The sequence below is a fragment of the Brassica napus genome, chromosome C7 (genome assembly GCF_020379485.1).
Source record: "Brassica napus cultivar Da-Ae chromosome C7, Da-Ae, whole genome shotgun sequence".
Classification (NCBI taxonomy): Eukaryota; Viridiplantae; Streptophyta; class Magnoliopsida; order Brassicales; family Brassicaceae; genus Brassica; species Brassica napus.
Window position 1 is genome coordinate 29422505 of NC_063450.1, and position 15276 is coordinate 29437780.

At 38.1% G+C, this 15276-nt stretch overlaps 5 protein-coding genes and 1 pseudogene across 8 annotated transcripts; 1 reads left to right on the forward strand and 5 right to left on the reverse strand.

Moving 5' to 3' along the window:
* Positions 1-775: 775 nt before the first annotated feature.
* Positions 776-1772, reverse strand: LOC111208010 (U1 small nuclear ribonucleoprotein 70 kDa). Its single transcript, XM_022706686.1, has 4 exons — positions 1740-1772; positions 1563-1611; positions 1230-1455; positions 776-1160 (listed from the first exon to the last, which is right to left on the reverse strand). Exons 1-4 carry the CDS (start codon positions 1770-1772, stop codon positions 776-778), a joined length of 693 nt encoding a protein of 230 aa, XP_022562407.1.
* On the reverse strand, positions 1230-5226 carry LOC106390368 (annotated as a pseudogene).
* A 176-nt stretch (positions 5227-5402) lies between these two features.
* BNAC07G16570D lies at positions 5403-7043 on the reverse strand. Its single transcript, XM_013830815.3, has 3 exons — positions 6700-7043; positions 6401-6616; positions 5403-5776 (listed from the first exon to the last, which is right to left on the reverse strand). The coding sequence occupies exons 1-3, from the start codon at positions 6949-6951 to the stop codon at positions 5687-5689; spliced, it is 558 nt and encodes a 185-aa protein (XP_013686269.1). The 5' UTR covers positions 6952-7043; the 3' UTR covers positions 5403-5686.
* Positions 7044-7235: 192 nt separating this feature from the next.
* On the reverse strand, positions 7236-9467 carry LOC106390370. The gene is made up of 3 exons (XM_013830816.3): positions 8629-9467; positions 8217-8558; positions 7236-8128 (listed from the first exon to the last, which is right to left on the reverse strand). Exons 1-3 carry the CDS (start codon positions 8914-8916, stop codon positions 7649-7651), a joined length of 1110 nt encoding a protein of 369 aa, XP_013686270.2. The 5' UTR covers positions 8917-9467; the 3' UTR covers positions 7236-7648.
* Positions 9468-10360: 893 nt separating this feature from the next.
* LOC106390366 (probable protein phosphatase 2C 80) lies at positions 10361-12440 on the forward strand. Of its 4 annotated transcripts, none has more exons than XM_048762509.1 (5): positions 10361-10538; positions 10767-11248; positions 11326-11635; positions 11701-11853; positions 11947-12440. In XM_048762509.1, exons 2-5 carry the CDS (start codon positions 10767-10769, stop codon positions 12232-12234), a joined length of 1233 nt encoding a protein of 410 aa, XP_048618466.1. In that variant the 5' UTR covers positions 10361-10538; the 3' UTR covers positions 12235-12440. The 4 variants fall into 4 exon arrangements, with proteins under 4 accessions (XP_048618466.1, XP_048618465.1, XP_048618467.1 ...); XM_048762508.1 differs by having other exon boundaries at positions 10405-10628; XM_048762510.1 differs by having other exon boundaries at positions 10494-10645.
* On the reverse strand, positions 12307-14350 carry LOC106390367 (serine/threonine-protein kinase STY17). Its single transcript, XM_013830814.3, has 6 exons — positions 13845-14350; positions 13575-13710; positions 13296-13491; positions 13090-13211; positions 12861-13016; positions 12307-12778 (listed from the first exon to the last, which is right to left on the reverse strand). Exons 1-6 carry the CDS (start codon positions 14099-14101, stop codon positions 12449-12451), a joined length of 1197 nt encoding a protein of 398 aa, XP_013686268.1. The 5' UTR covers positions 14102-14350; the 3' UTR covers positions 12307-12448.
* Between the last annotated feature and the right edge of the window lie 926 nt (positions 14351-15276).

Consider the following 15276-nt stretch of genomic DNA (forward strand, 5'->3'; position numbering starts at 1 on the left):
AAGCAACCCATTAAGCACCTGGGTTAATGGTGCTCTAATAGCATCATTATCCAGAGTTTCTTAGGGCGGAGTTTCTAGGAGAATATAAGAAGTAATAATTTAAGAAACAATTTCTTAACTTTTTATTTAAAAATTAAGAAACAGTTTCTTATATTTCCTTAAGAACCCCGTTGTAAGAAACTATGGATAATGATGCTCTAAAAGCAGCTCCATCGGTAAAACCAATGAAGGTTTCTAAAAGAAAAACAAAAATTAATATTATAATATCTTTATCATTTTTAAATAGTTGAAAGGTTTTAAGAATAACATATGTTACTTTATGGTGGAACCGAGTTCTTAAAATGTCTAAACACTCATATTTTTCTTATTTTTTTATTTACTTTTAATTTTTAGAACTCTTTTTCTTATTTTTTTATTTACTTTTAATTGTTAGAACTCCTTTCTATATACACTGGTCTAAGTTATAATATGTAATCCTACATTAACCCAGTGGTTATATAATAAACATATAGAACATAAAATGATGACAAGTTAAATGCTAAATGGTTTCGTTTGTTTTGCAGGTGCGTAATAAAAAGCTAAACACATTATCAGACGAAAAGAAAACAAAGGAGTTCTCACAAAACACACACACGCAAGTTTAATGTTTATTGCTACGGGAAGACAATAGCGTCAGCCATGAGAACCATACTCATGCGACTTAGAACGCTCTGACCGCTTGTACTCACGATCATCATATCGGTAACGGTCGCCCTACTGATCATAACGGTCTGGGTCACCTCCTTGTTCCTCCTAACGCCATCATAATGGCTTGAACGTCTACGCCCTTCGTAGTAGCCACGACCTTCCTCTGACTCACCTCTCCTCTGCTTCCACCCACCCCTCTCATACTCCGTTTCTCTCTCACGAGATCTCCCACCATCGTCGTCATACTCGCCGCTCTCGTACTCCCTTTCCCTTTTCCGACTCCGGTCACGATCGTGATCCCGTGCACGACGGTCTCTATCTCCTCTGCACGCCTGCTCTCTCTTTCTCTACCGCGGTCCCGGTGGTGCTTATCCTCTCGATGGCTTTCTCTCGGTCTATCACGAGACCTCTCATGAGACCTTTCACGAGACTGCTCCCGTTCCCTTTCTTTTCCCCTATCACGAGATTTCTCACTGCATACGCCACAACAAGGTGACAGTAAGATAGGAAAGAAACTACTTTGAAAAAAAAAACTAGCTTACCGGTCTTCACGGGCTCTAGGTTCCTCGGAGCGGGATGACCTTCCTTGCGATGGTTGTTGTTGTTTTTGTTCCTCCTCGCCAGTAATCTTCTCACCAGGAACTCTGGTTGTACCAAGTCCACTACCAAGCCTACGAGGACGCCAGTTCGGGACTGTTCTGCCTCTCTCAACATCAACAGGCACTCTTCTACCATCAATCTTCTTTCCATCACCCTGTTTGTATGCCGCTAATAAGACACCACAAGCTTTACGTCAGCAGAGAAAAAGGATAATAAACTGAACAGAGAACAACATTTACAATCCCGCACCTTTTATGTTACGAGTGTTTAAGTACTCAATGAAGGCATGGGTTTACTGGTTTGCTGATCAGTCACCAAACGAACCTGACAAATTAAAGATATAAAGAAATCAGAAACTCTGCGAGAACTTTAACCAGCTTTCAGATACGTTTGTGTTACATGTCAAACAAGCATAGGTAATCTTTTTTCTTAATAGGCTTGCAGATCATTACCACATCAAGAATTGGCAGAAAAATGGACTCCATGGCAGGTTTAACGACCCCTTACCAGGGTTTTATTAAATTCAGATATACACATACCACAAATGTATATAATGTACATAATTACCAGATCACCTTAAGAGTAGCTGATAGTACTTTTGCCAACTCTTAACGCAAGATCACAAAAGCTTAAGTAGATTTGTTTAAACATTAAAAAAAAAAAAGAGAGAATAGGTAGGTATACTCCCTACTTTAGTTACCCATACTGTTTAAAGATCTTTCATTCACTGCCCAAATCCCAGAATTTAGGCTTCTCATGTAGGATGAATCATAAGAGCACCTCCAATGGGCGGGGACAAAATATTTCTAAGTAGCTTACCAGGATGGGTTTCGAGAAATATATATATAAATCTCAGACACTATGAAACCTGCGAGTGTCAACCCTCGATATAGTAGTAACAAGAATATATACATCTCAGATCAAAATGTGAAAGTTACCTGATCTATACCTGCTCCTATAGTTGACTTGCCCCGAAAAATCTCAACCAAGGTTTGTGAAATTTACAAAATACGGAGCAGGGATATCTTTTACTACTTGCATTATTTTAGCAAGTTATGAGTAAAAGCCCCAGTGGCTTTAATAAGTAGACTAAAAGAAGGCGAAACATGGCAATTCAGAAACATCTCGACCTCAGGTCTCAAAGGAAAAAGTTGTGCGTAAAAATTCAAAAACCAATAAACTTCTAAACGTAAAATCAAACATATTGCAAAGAGAACATGAGAGCGAGCAGCCATCTCAAAAAATCTTACCGAACCTGTTAGGAATGCTCGGATATACATACCTGCTTGATTGGTCCATAAGCCTCAAACTCTCTTTTAATCTTACTATCAGAGGTCTCGTAGTTCTGCAAGTAGACAAGAGGAGCATAAAGTCAAGTACCACAAAACACACACACACACCTGTCTACAATGGTCATTTCAACAGGCAGTGGAACTTACAAGTCTTGCAACAAACAGTGTCTTGTATGGATCTCCAGAGGCATTGGGATCATTATTCGGATCATCTGACAGACAAAAAAAATATATCAAACTGTAACTTCAAGTCACCAAAACAGAGCTGGCTATATAAATTATAAGGTGGAGAACTTTTACAATTCTTTAGATCCTCTGCAGCCTTTTCAACCTTTCTCCAGTCGTGATTTATGAATTCTCGCCCTTTTCTGTGCCTGGTGGTCCTAAATAGAATAAATATTTTATATGTCACTGAAATAAGCATAACAGAGAGAGGGATTGAGATGAAAACATACAGGAGTTTCAACATTCGGCTTAGGTGGAGCATACTCTGGATCTCCAGGTTCAGCAAAGTGACTCACATATTGAGCCATGCCTGCGAAAACACACACACACGGGACAAAGAAGATTATCATACCTCATTATGAGTAAAAGTTAAATAGAATCAGAAGCAAAAGCTCGCAAACCTGTATAAGGAGGGCATTTTCTCTGCTCAGGTGGTGGCTGGAACTCCAAGGGCGCGCTCGTGGCTCAAAGAGCTTCAAAAGATTGGGCGTCAAGCCTGTGGGATGGCTTTGACCCATCTGCGAAACAGCAAGAGATCATATTAACTTTCTAATACTAAGATAAGATGAAATCCACCTCAAACAGGTTACAAAGCCTTCTCCTCATGGTGAATCCATACATTTTATTAATTCTAAAGTGGCTCTGTTCGTTTGCTCACCCAGATGGATGAATATGCAAATCGATGTTCGTTTTGTGCATTATAATGCTACATCCAAATGGATCACCCAACTGAATTTTTAAAAACTCATTTCAAATTCTCACTCAAATGAAGGTGAGTCATGATGGTGCATCTGGATGCAGATGCATCTAGTTCAGTCCAAAATAATAAATGACAAAAATGACCTTTTAAAATTAAAATATTATTTTCAAACCTTAAATTCTATTTTTTTGCATATACATTTTTCTGCTATAACCAAAAAATGCATTTTCTCCCAAAAACTGAAAAACACACTTTCCCGCCAAAACCGTGAAATGCGTTTTTCCGCAAAAAAACGTTAAACACACATTTCCATAAAAACACATTTTCCAGCCCAACCAGTAAAACCACACTTTTCGACCAAAACCGAAAAATCGCATTTTCCCGCCAAAACAAAAAAAACGCATTTTCCCGCCAAAACCCAAAAAACGCATTTTCCCGTCAAACTCCAAAAAGCATTTTCCGGCCAAAACCGCAAAAAACATTTTCTCGCCAAAACCGAAAAAACACAATTTTCTCGCCAAAACCAGAAAAATGTATTTTCTCGCCAAAACCGGAAAACACAATTTTCCCGCCAAAACCGTAAAGCGGAATTTTCCCGCCAAAACCGTAAAGCAGAATTTTCCCGCCAAAACCGGAAAACACATTTTCCCGCCAAAACTGGAAAACAGAATTTTCCCGCCAAAACCGGAAAACAGAATTTTCCCGCCAAAACCGGAAAAAACACATTTTCCCGCCAAAACCGGAAAAACACATTTTCCCGCCAAAATTGGAAAAACACATTTTTCCGCCAAAACTGGAAAACACATTTTCTCGCCAAAATCGAAAAAACACATTTTCCCGCCAAAATCGGAAAATGTATTTTCCCACCCGAAACCAGAAAAATGTATTTTCTCGTCGAAACCGCAAAAATGCTTTTCCCGCCAAAATCGCGAAAAAACTTTTCCCGCCAAAATCGGAAAAAACACATTTTCCCGCCAAAATCGTGAAAAAAACTTTTCCCGTCAAAACACTTTTCCCGCCAAAACCGCAAAACACACTTTTCCCGTCCAAACCGCAAAACTTATTTTTCAGCCAAACCCATAAAAACGTATTTTTCCTCCAAAACAACAAAAATGCATTTTTTCGCCAAAAACCGCAAAAATATTTTCCGCCAAAACTGTAAAAATGCTATTTTTCCGCCGAAACGTAAAAAATTATATTTTAATCATTTTATTAACAAGTCCACATGGATGTAGATGAAAGTTAAAAAATGAAAAGCAAACGAACATAGTTGCATTCAGACGATTCATCTGGATGCATGGACGAAATGAAGAAACGAAAAACACCCAGATGGAGCATCTGAATAAGACATCTAGATGGACCATCTGGATGCATCTTCTGGATGTACAAACTAACAGGGCCAGTCTCATTTGGTATTCGAAATTCAGAAGTGATCATGTTATTAGCATCTGATCCGCAATAGTAAAATATTAGTAGATACTGAGATAATACTTGATGAAAAGACTAGAACACAACAACCAAATTTGAATCATAGAATCTTAATAAATATCTCTAGTGTAAGATAAATAAAGCAAACGAGAGCGAAAATCGTATGAATAAATGGGGAGAGAAGAGACGACGAACCAGCTTAAGCTGAAGAACATTTGATCGGTTCTGAACCTTAGTGCGTGCCTGTACGGCAGCGTTTTGGTTACGCATGAAAGGATCGTTCAAGTCCCCCATTGTGAAGGTTGATCGGAGCTCAGCAAGTGTTTTTTTCCGGGAGGAAGGAGGAGATGACAAGGTTGAATAAAATATAGGTTTTGTTCTCCTATGATGATTTTAATCCTTTTTTAATTTTGTTATTTAAGTTTGCCAACAAAAAAAAATTATAAATTAAAAATAACTGAATTTGGGTATTGGCAGAAAGATATATTTATAATCAAATCCAAAACAAATAAAAAGGAACATTACCATTCAAAGCCCAAAGAAAATAAAGTTTCTCAAAATTTTTGTTTTTAGCGAAATGATTCATCCTCGAGTGGAACCGACCACAATAACACTAATCGTGGACATAGTTTTTTGGAGGGGAGGAAGAAGAGTGATCTTTCTGACATGAGTATAAGTATGGTTACCCCACGCCGGCCGGCGACTACACTACCTTTGATAAAGCTCCGGCGTATTATAAAACACACAAAGAAGCCTACTTCAATCGACGGCTGCTTCGTTTGGATGTTTGAGTCGTTCTTCCTTTGTCCGCAAGTTTCAGAGTCTTTGTCAATTCCCGTACGTTCTGCAAAACAAAACATGTAGAAGAAAAATACATTATGAGATTATTGAGGTTCTGCGGATCGATCGGTGCTTGCTTACAGCTGTCCTAAGCATCAATGCACTAAGAAGCTAAGCTCGCTTCTTTGAGAAGAGGAAGCTTGCTATGTATTTTTTACTCTTTTAAGATTATCAAGATCAACAGCATGGGAGTGGGTAATAATAAACCAAACCAATGCACTGTGAAGAAGAGAATGCTACTATAATCTAACATATTACGATGGAGGAAAGAAACACAACATCCAAGCAACTACAAGATCTCTCTACCTTCTGTTGCTTACTGTGAAACTAAAAATGCAGACAAAGAAACCAAAACAGTAACACTTCCTAGTTACCTGATGTGGTATAAGGACAAAAGATCATGCCAGGAAGGGATAATATTAATATTAATAGATGAAGCCTATCTACTAATTAACACTTGTACATAATATACTAAAATCTAAACCCACTTAAAAAGCATATGACAAGAACGGTCTCTATTTTTTTCTTCTCACTTTAGTTAAACCGCTGCCTCAATCTACCAATTCAAATGGCTCATCAGAATGAATCTACGTCCGTTAAAGTCAGATTCAGTGTTAGAGACTCTCACCGTGGAATGCACCGGAGGCGGATCTATAACTACGGAGCGAATAGACATCCTCGCGATCTCCGAAATGGCAGCTTCCACCACATCAGGCACATCACTGGTAAGCTCCTCGTAAGCAGCCTCGAACGCCTCCTGCCAAAACCTAGGCAACCTGATACGACGGCCATTGTTATACACATCCCACATGTGCTTCACCACTTTCTCCCTCTCCTCCATTTCCTGATCTCACCAATCAAACAACCCCAAATCAAAAACATAACCCAACCAACAGCGAAATCTGGAAGGAGATTTGATTAACTCACGAGAACGTCGAGATCCTCGTGGATCGGAAAGACCAGATCGTCTGTGAAATGGCTTATGTTCCCCGCTGACCACCGTAGATTCACCGTGCCGGTGAGCATTGACCAGAACGCGAGGAGGAGAATCGCGGCCAAGGCCCAGAACTTGTACCGGCCTTTCGCGAAGAGCGCGGAGTAACCGTTTTCCTTCTTGGCGTTCCCCGTCGACGCCGCGGCGGAAGAAGTGCTGAGAGGTAAGGTATCGGCGTCCTTCATTGGCGCAGAGTGGAGGAGATCGGAGTGTTGTTGAATCTGTAAATACAGCGTCGTCTGTTTCTCTTCCCAATCTGGAAAGTGTGAATGAGGAAAAAATGGTTTGCTTATATATAAAATCCTTTAAACTATAATTAGACCCTTCGTTTGTTATTTTTTTAAGGACCGACACTATTAACACGAAAAGTATATGCATATTTTCAGAGAAAGTGATTTGTTTTCAACTTCATTAATTTAATGGATTTGGTTACCATCTTAAGAAAAGATTTAGATCCATGAAAAAGGAAGCTCTTAATTATTAAATAAGTTAGTTGCTCAAAAAAAAGATTATTAAATAAGTTGTTAATATAAAATTATTGTCGATGCTTTTGAAAAAGACAAACTAATATACTCATTTTATTTAATTTCTATGATAAAAATTGGTTGAAAAAATTAGATTTATGAAACCATACATATTTTTCTCAACATCAAATTTATCGTAAATCAATTTAGTAGACACATTAAACCACAAGATTTATATAGAACCTTATAATATTATTGTTCTTCAAAATTTAAGCAAAAAAAATATTGTTCTTTAGTATCCAAAGTTTAATAGTACTAAACAAATCTTAAATGCACCGACTTAGTTGATATATTAAAAACTAACGAAAAAATAATAAAATAGGAGCAAAAGAATGATAAATACAACTAAAGGACAAAATTATTTTCCAATCTTCAAATTGGCCGGAGGACGAAAATGATCCACCGAGAGACCCCAAACGTTAAAATCAACTTCTTCGATCCGCCACTTCTCCGTCATTTGTCTCCTGTGATTCGCCGATGCTTCACCGTACCGAAACACCGTAACTGACGTTATCCCCCCGTGAGCGATGTTCACATTATCCACGTACCTGTAATCATCCATCACCGATTCGGCGCTAGTCTCCCAGAAAACGTCGCCATCCTTGGTCCCCATACTCAGAAGCCGCGAGTCCTCGAACTGAATCAACAGTCCCGATCTTTGGCTAAAGTAACCCCATATCGTATGATGAATGATCTCGAAATTCGAACCGCTCTGAGCCTCTCTAACCGCCGGACTTGTCTCCAATTTTAATATAAAGCAATCCTCGCCGTTGATTATCTTCTCTCCGATGCACGTCGCGTCGAGGAACAAATTCGCCGTTGATCGAGGATCTAAACCCTGGTAACAACAAACCACCGGTTCAACTACATTAATATATTATAATTAGTTAAACCGGAATCTTTTTTTAATTAAACCGGAATTGTACCTGTAAAAACCGACGGAGAGGTCTCGGCGTACCGGTAGAAGCCGGTGTTTGCTGGTTAGAAGAATGCCGCCACGAAAGCCGACCGTTACTTCCACATATGACTTTACAGCCAGAGACAACGAGCTCCAAACACCAGAGATCTGGATCCTTCTGCCACAACACAAAACCACCCATCTCGTCATTACTCTTAAGATTACCGACAGATTCATCTCCTTGATGAAACTCCGACGCTGTCATCTTCACTTGTCCGGTCACACACATACTGTTCACAGCGTTTAACGCCGCTGGTCCTCCTGTCGCCGCTATGTACTGTTGCACTATATATTTCGCCGTGGAAGCTTGCTGCATGCGTGCAGTCAAATCATTAGTGGGGATTATTGATTAGATCGATTGCGAGATTGAGATTACTTACGATGGAAGAATCTTTGACAGGCTTATGAACGGAGTGACCGACTTGGACTTGAAGAGGTATGAGAGGCGAACCAACGAGATAGAGAAGGAAACGAAGCTCGTTGATACGAGCAGCGATCAACGGCTGAGACCATTTATCGGAGGTTTGAGCTTTCATCCACGTCATCATGTTCTGACACCGCAAAGCAGGGTTATTGCCCATACCGGAAAACATCTCCTCCGGTATCGGAACTTCCAAAACCGTCTCCAAACCATCGTCTTTGTCTATGTTGGGACACAGCTTCCTCATACACTTGCCACTCCTTCGATTCTTCTTGTTCTTTCGTTTTTCTTTTGTTCTGTGAGCGATCGATTGAACGAAACCTACAAATGGTTCAAAGATTGTCAGCACGCCTGTATCTCATCAAACCTGTCTTCTTTGTTTTTTTTCTATTTCTCTATTTTTTGTTTTTCTAATGATTCCCTAACCTTTGTAATTTCGTTCATGTTTAATTGTTTTAAAGGTCTTCCAGTTGACAGTTGTGGTTCTCCTTTGTTTTAGCCTATTTTAATTGGAGTTTCGATTAGTCTCGTCGTCTTTATTTAGCTTTGTGTTCTTGATAACAATACACAAGTAACATGCATGTCTCATTTTGTGAATTGTTTTATTTGTCCTGTGAAAATTGAGGGACGAAATTATATTTTAAATTTTACTTGAATGGCCTTTGTTTGTCCTCGTCTTTAGGATTTGATCTATAACGTTACAATAATATTAATTCTTGTAAAAAGAAAATATATATTTCCTATTTTTGTGCTATTCAAATGGGGTTTGTTTGGTCCTTGTTTCATTGTTTGTATTCAGTTAAGCTTTGTTTTTCTTCTTCTGGAGATCGAATAACTATCATTTCATTGTTTATGGACAAGTTGTAATCAAAGTGTACGGTGAAAGTGGATCAAACTATGTAGTTATAAGCTTAAACAGTTAACCTAATACTTAAAAAGATCATCAAGCAACAATCCAAGACTCTTAAAATTCAAGCATGAATAGGTATATTTAACCTAATACTTAACACTAATTGGAAATTTGGAAGACCATATATATATAGGTAACTTGGTGTTTTTCTGCACCATGTGCAGTAAATTTTTTTTTAAATCTAATTTATATTTAAAAATAAATTTTATTAAATATTATAGATTTTACTATTTTCTTACTAATATTTAATATATATTTGATATATATTAAATAAATTTGTATAAAACTAATAAAAATAATATAAAATTGTATAATTATCAAATATTTAACCTAAAATATAAAATTTCTAGATATATAAGACTAATGATCTTACGATTAGATATTTAAATTTTTTAAAAATTGTAGAAATTTTTGAAAACTTTAGTAATACAAATTATATAAGTATACAAAATAATAATATTTCGAAATTTGAAATGTTATATATGAATATATTTATTTTATAGATGATGTATGAGCTATTATCATATTTTAAAAAAGTTTACCAAAAAGAAATATCAATATTAAATGTAATATATGAATTATTATCATATTCTAATAAGTTTGCCAAAAATATAAATCAATACTAAATGAAATTATCCATGTCATATTTTTTTGGAAGTTATGTCATATTTGTTTTGTGAAATTGATGGTACGAGTGCAAATATAGTGGGATATAGGCCATAAATATTTGAAGCCCATTAATAGGAAGGACCAATATTTCAAGTTAACAAAGCTAATCTAACAATTGGGTCACACATAAAAACTCAAAAGACCAGAGCTAATACGCGAACGAACAGGCCAGCTAATACCTTAAATTCCAATTTTACCCTCAACGGCTGATAAAATTAACACAAGAGAGCTAGCGGCTGCAGATTAAGGGAGGAGGTTTGGTAATAAGGAGCTGCTTTTGATAAGTGGTGGTAGGTTTCACTTTCTTCAACCGTAAAACCTAATTCCTTGCAATAGAGAGAGAATCCCTCAAGAGCGAGTGAAGAATCTCTGTTTTAAGGGTTCGTCGTTGATAGTCGTATAGTTCCGTTCCGTTCCGTTTTGGTTAATATAGATAGGCTTTAAGATTAAATGATGTTTTCTAGGCTGTTAGTGTTAATCATCGTCATTAAACATTGGTTTTGTTTTTCTTTGTTCAGATGTCAGCGACTGCTCTCTCAAGATTAAACCCTATTTCTCAAATTGGGTTTCAAGTAGCTGCAAAAAGCAACAAGACCTTCCTCTCCGGTGCCCAAAGGAGATTGTTTTCTGATTCCGGAAGGAGACTACGAGGAGGAGCCATGACTACTTCCGGTTCTCTCCCAGTCTTTGGGGACGCCTGCTTGGATGATTTATTCACAGCTTGTGCTAATAATGGTCTAGACTTCACCAAGAAGCCTTCAGCTACTGGTGGTGGTGTTACCTTCTTCACTGCTGCAAGCATGAGACTTGGGGGGAAGAGAGAGCATTTTAAGAACAGATTGGTCTGTCACTATTCCAGCATGGATCCCCTAGACAAGACTCCTTCACTCTTTGGGGGTTTCTCCAAGACTATTCATACCACCTCTACTGTCTGTTTCTCGGCTCATGAGCTGTCTACTTCTCAAGACTCTGAGCTTTCACCAACTACTACATCTCTTAAGTAAGTTCTCTCTATCTTCTTTTTTTGGTTACCTGGATGATTCTAAGTTTTTGAGTTAACTGATGTATTTTGAGCAGGTGTTTGAAGCTGGTGTCTGGTTCATATTACCTCCCGCATCCTGAAAAAGAAGCTACAGGCGGAGAAGACGCTCACTTTATCTGCGATGAAGAACAAGCTATTGGTGTTGCTGATGGTGTTGGCGGTTGGGCTGAAGTCGGTGTCAACGCTGGATTGTTCTCTCGCGAACTAATGTCTTACTCAGTAGCAGCTATTCGAGAACTGGCTAAGGGTTCTTCTATTGACCCGTTGATGGTCTTAGAGAAAGCACATTCTCAAACCAGAGCCCAAGGCTCCTCCACTGCTTGTATCATCGCTTTGACAGACAAGGTATGTTCTTGCTTGTAAGTGAAACAACAAAATAGAGCTTAGGTAAAAATGTCTTCTTGTTTCAGGGACTACACGCTATTAATCTCGGAGACAGTGGATTCACGGTGGTTAGAGACGGGACCACGGTGTTTCAGTCACCGGTTCAGCAGCACGGATTCAACTTTACTTATCAATTAGGGTGTGGAGACAGTGGTGGCGATATGCCTCACTCCGGTCAGGTCTGTTCTCCTGAACTCTCTTAATAAGACTGCCAAGCTACTTAAATAGGACAACATTATTGAACAAACCCTCTAAGGCTCTTATTGAATTAGGTATTCATGATTGATGTGGAGGCTGGAGATGTGATTGTGGCGGGAACGGACGGTGTGTATGATAATCTATACAACGAAGACATCACAGGAGTGGTTGTTAGCTCGGTTAGAGCTGGATTAGACCCTAAAGGCACGGCTCAGAAGATTGCAGATTTGGCACGTGCGAGAGCCGTTGACAAAAAACGGCAGAGTCCTTTCGCCACCGCTGCTCAGGAGGCTGGATACAGGTATTACGGAGGAAAGCTTGATGACATCACCGCCCTCGTCTCCTACGTAACACCAGCTTAAGACGTATCCCGCCTCAGATCAGTGGTCCTTTTGTTTCAAATTTAGTAACGGTATTATCTGAGCTCATGATGTGTACTTTGTTTCAATGAATCCAAGTAACTTTTTTATCTATCACTTTTGATTAGTTTAATCAATCACACGTGATATACGAATTGGTATAGTTGTGTTGTGTATTTATGTGAACAAAGGAACACTCTCTTCTTCTACTTTTCACTCACTTGGAAATACAATCTCTGAAGATCTTGAGAAACGGAGCCATCATATTCATCACTTTGTTTTTGTTCTTCTTCTTCCTCTTACTAGTCTTTATCTTCAGCTTGGGAAAGTCATAGACAAGACGTTCCTGAACCAAATAAGTTGTTGAATCCTCGGTTGCTACATTGGCTGACGAAGCATCATCCTCCGAGCACAAGCTTCTAAGCAATTTTTCTAGTGACACTGTAATCTCTTTGAACTCAGGACGAGCTTTAGGATCCGCTGCCCAGCATGCTTCAAGGAGACGACCAACTCCTGCCGGAATATTATCCAGACTTGGTCTCTGGTTCTGACCAAAAGAAAGAAGATGATCAGTGTCCATATTCAAGTGATTAATCATGAGCTTTTGAAAACGTGGCTTGCTTGCATACTTTACTGGCGGCATAAGCAACAAAGATGTTGTTCTTTCCCTTGAATGGGACTTTGTTGGTAAGCAACTCCCAGAAGACAATAGCAAAGCTGTACACATCCACCTTATGATCATACTCTTTCTTTTCCCCAACTTGAAGTGCCTCATGGCTGAATATCTGATTAAACCAATCAAAGCATCTTAATTTGTGATTACCAAAGGATAGATTGAAATCTATTGAAAACAGTCACCTCAGGAGCCATCCATCTATAGGTACCAGCTTCACAAGTCATGAAACCTTTAGTTTCCTCTCTAGCAAGTCCAAAATCAGCCAACTTCACATGTTTCTGATCCTTTGTTAACAGCATATTACCTTGCAACAGAACCAAACATCTGCTAAACTCAAATATCACAATCTAGATTCAGTGATATTTGCAAATTTGAAATCATTTAATACTGGGTTTAAGATCACGGTGAATGATGCCATTTGCATTCAAGAACTCCATTCCACGAGCAATATCCAAGGCAAAGCTAATGGCGAGCTTCAGATCAAGAGGGTTTGGACGAGTGCTCAACATAAACTTGTGAAGAGTATTGCCTTGCATGAGTTCAGTAACTATCATCAGCTTTGGGTTTATGCAGGCCCCGATAAACTGTTCATCAAAAATGAATCTCACCACAGCTGACAATACTTTGATATAATAAGACTAATAAACACATGAAAACAAATCAAAACCTGCACAATGTTTTCATGTTGAATCTTGGAGAGCAACAGAACCTCCCTCTGAAACTTCCTCTTCTGCTCAATGCTAACGGCAGACGCTCTTTCAGGCTGGAATATCCTCACTGAGACAGGGTTCACTTCCCTGAGCCTATAAATTATAATCATCCATGCAGATATGTTCTTTAGCCCAATCACAGAAGAAGCCATCTAATCAAAAAAAATTCAAACTTTGTAGACAAACAGCGGAAATCAAGAAAAGGAAAAGCCTTTTGATGAACCCACAATCCTCTGTAGACTTTAGAAGAAGAGCCTTCGCCGATCAGTTCCCCTAAGGATACTTCTTTGGCGTCGACAAGAAAGTCGGTGTTGATGCTGAACTGGAACTGATCGTCGTAATCGAGGTCTGAGTAGTCGTCGCTGTCGTCTGATTCGAAACCTTTTGAGGACATGAGAAATGGGTAATTTGGATGAAGCTTCTTCTCCGCCGAAATCTCTGTTGGTGCCTCTATTGAAGGAGCTCGTTGGTACCCGCGAGGCATTGTGGCTTGAGCCTTGAGCGACGAAGACGAGAGAGAGAGAGAGAGAGAGCAAGTGAGTATCTTGGGGTATTTCTGTGAAGTCTATCAAGTTTGGTACCTTTTCTGTAAATTTTCAAAACATGAACGAGAGGGAAAATAAATGGAAACTTTATAATAGAGAAAAAGACAAAAATAGCACTAAATCAAGTTTTTGTTTCCAAACTAGCACTTAATGTCAAAAGTCACAAAAATAGCACTTAATATTTTATCAAAAGTCACAAACTTAGGGTTTAAAATTAAAGGGTGAGGTTTAGGATTTAGGGTTTAGGGTTTAGGGTTTAGAGTTTAGGGTTTAGGGTTTAGGGTTTAGGGTTTTGAGTTTAGGGTTTAGAGTTTAGAGTTTAGGGTTTAGAGTTGAGAAATGAGGTTTTGGGGATAAGATTTCAAATTTTGAAAAATAAAAAAATTAAAATTTTCAAAGGATAAACTTAGAAATGTGCTATTTTGGTCATTTTAGTTTTTGAGTGCTATTTTTGTGATATAAACTTAGAAAATTGCTATTTTGGAGATTTGCCCTTTATAATAAGTCTATAGCAAAATAACAATATATTCAAACACACACATTTAATTTTCCGTGTAAATTACCCGTGTTTATAATAACTGGTAAACTAGGATTAATGCTGACCCAAAATAAACTTATATACGAAGCTTAATTGATAAAATGATCAATTCTTCTGTTCATTTTCGTTATTGTTGATTTGATCAATTAGGGATTACAAATATTTGTCTTTTATATATTTAGTTAAAATTATCTCGTGCAATCTTCATTTGTAATGACAACTTTATCCGGCTGGAAAGAAAAAAAGAAACTTTATCTATACAGGATTTGCAATATAAATGAAAACGACTTATACGTAATGAAATTTGGAGTTTCTATTTCAGCTGGATATAAAACCTATTTAGTAACTATATATTTATTTGTCTATCTAATTTCTATAAAAATGGAAATCAGGTTCCCTATATACTTTATACGGTCATCAACTATTAATGATGTATTTTAGCAAATATACTAATTTGGAATCAGAATGCCTACTCTATATACAGGGACGAATCTAGCCAACAATTCTACGGGATGCACTTTTAATAATAAAACAGAAATAACAAATCAAAAGAGTTTGAACTCAGATTATTATGGG

What these genes read in the sequence shown, in the direction of transcription:
- LOC111208010 (XM_022706686.1), bottom strand. Translation starts at nt 1,772, where the DNA reads ATGGAGTCCATTTTTCTGCCAATTCTTGATGTG. An exon ending in TTCTGCCAATTCTTGATGTG is followed by an intron (nt 1,612 to 1,739) that starts GTAATGATCTGC and finishes TTAATTTGTCAG; the next exon opens with GTTCGTTTGGTGACTGATCA. An exon ending in TAAACCCATGCCTTCATTGA is followed by an intron (nt 1,456 to 1,562) that starts GTACTTAAACAC and finishes GTGTCTTATTAG; the next exon opens with CGGCATACAAACAGGGTGAT.
- BNAC07G16570D (XM_013830815.3), bottom strand. Translation starts at nt 6,951, where the DNA reads ATGAAGGACGCCGATACCTTACCTCTCAGCACTTCTTCCGCCGCGGCG. An exon ending in ACGAGGATCTCGACGTTCTC is followed by an intron (nt 6,617 to 6,699) that starts GTGAGTTAATCA and finishes TGGTGAGATCAG; the next exon opens with GAAATGGAGGAGAGGGAGAA. An exon ending in CGCCTCCGGTGCATTCCACG is followed by an intron (nt 5,777 to 6,400) that starts GTGAGAGTCTCT and finishes TTTGTTTTGCAG; the next exon opens with AACGTACGGGAATTGACAAA.
- LOC106390370 (XM_013830816.3), bottom strand. Translation starts at nt 8,916, where the DNA reads ATGAGGAAGCTGTGTCCCAACATAGACAAAGACGATGGTTTGGAGACG. An exon ending in CTGTCAAAGATTCTTCCATC is followed by an intron (nt 8,559 to 8,628) that starts GTAAGTAATCTC and finishes GCACGCATGCAG; the next exon opens with CAAGCTTCCACGGCGAAATA. An exon ending in CTCTCCGTCGGTTTTTACAG is followed by an intron (nt 8,129 to 8,216) that starts GTACAATTCCGG and finishes TGTTGTTACCAG; the next exon opens with GGTTTAGATCCTCGATCAAC.
- LOC106390366 (XM_048762509.1), top strand. Translation starts at nt 10,767, where the DNA reads ATGTCAGCGACTGCTCTCTCAAGATTAAACCCTATTTCTCAAATTGGG. An exon ending in CCAACTACTACATCTCTTAA is followed by an intron (nt 11,249 to 11,325) that starts GTAAGTTCTCTC and finishes TATTTTGAGCAG; the next exon opens with GTGTTTGAAGCTGGTGTCTG. An exon ending in TCATCGCTTTGACAGACAAG is followed by an intron (nt 11,636 to 11,700) that starts GTATGTTCTTGC and finishes TTCTTGTTTCAG; the next exon opens with GGACTACACGCTATTAATCT.
- LOC106390367 (XM_013830814.3), bottom strand. Translation starts at nt 14,101, where the DNA reads ATGCCTCGCGGGTACCAACGAGCTCCTTCAATAGAGGCACCAACAGAG. An exon ending in TCACCGTGATCTTAAACCCA is followed by an intron (nt 13,212 to 13,295) that starts GTATTAAATGAT and finishes TTCTGTTGCAAG; the next exon opens with GTAATATGCTGTTAACAAAG. An exon ending in ATAGATGGATGGCTCCTGAG is followed by an intron (nt 13,017 to 13,089) that starts GTGACTGTTTTC and finishes TGGTTTAATCAG; the next exon opens with ATATTCAGCCATGAGGCACT.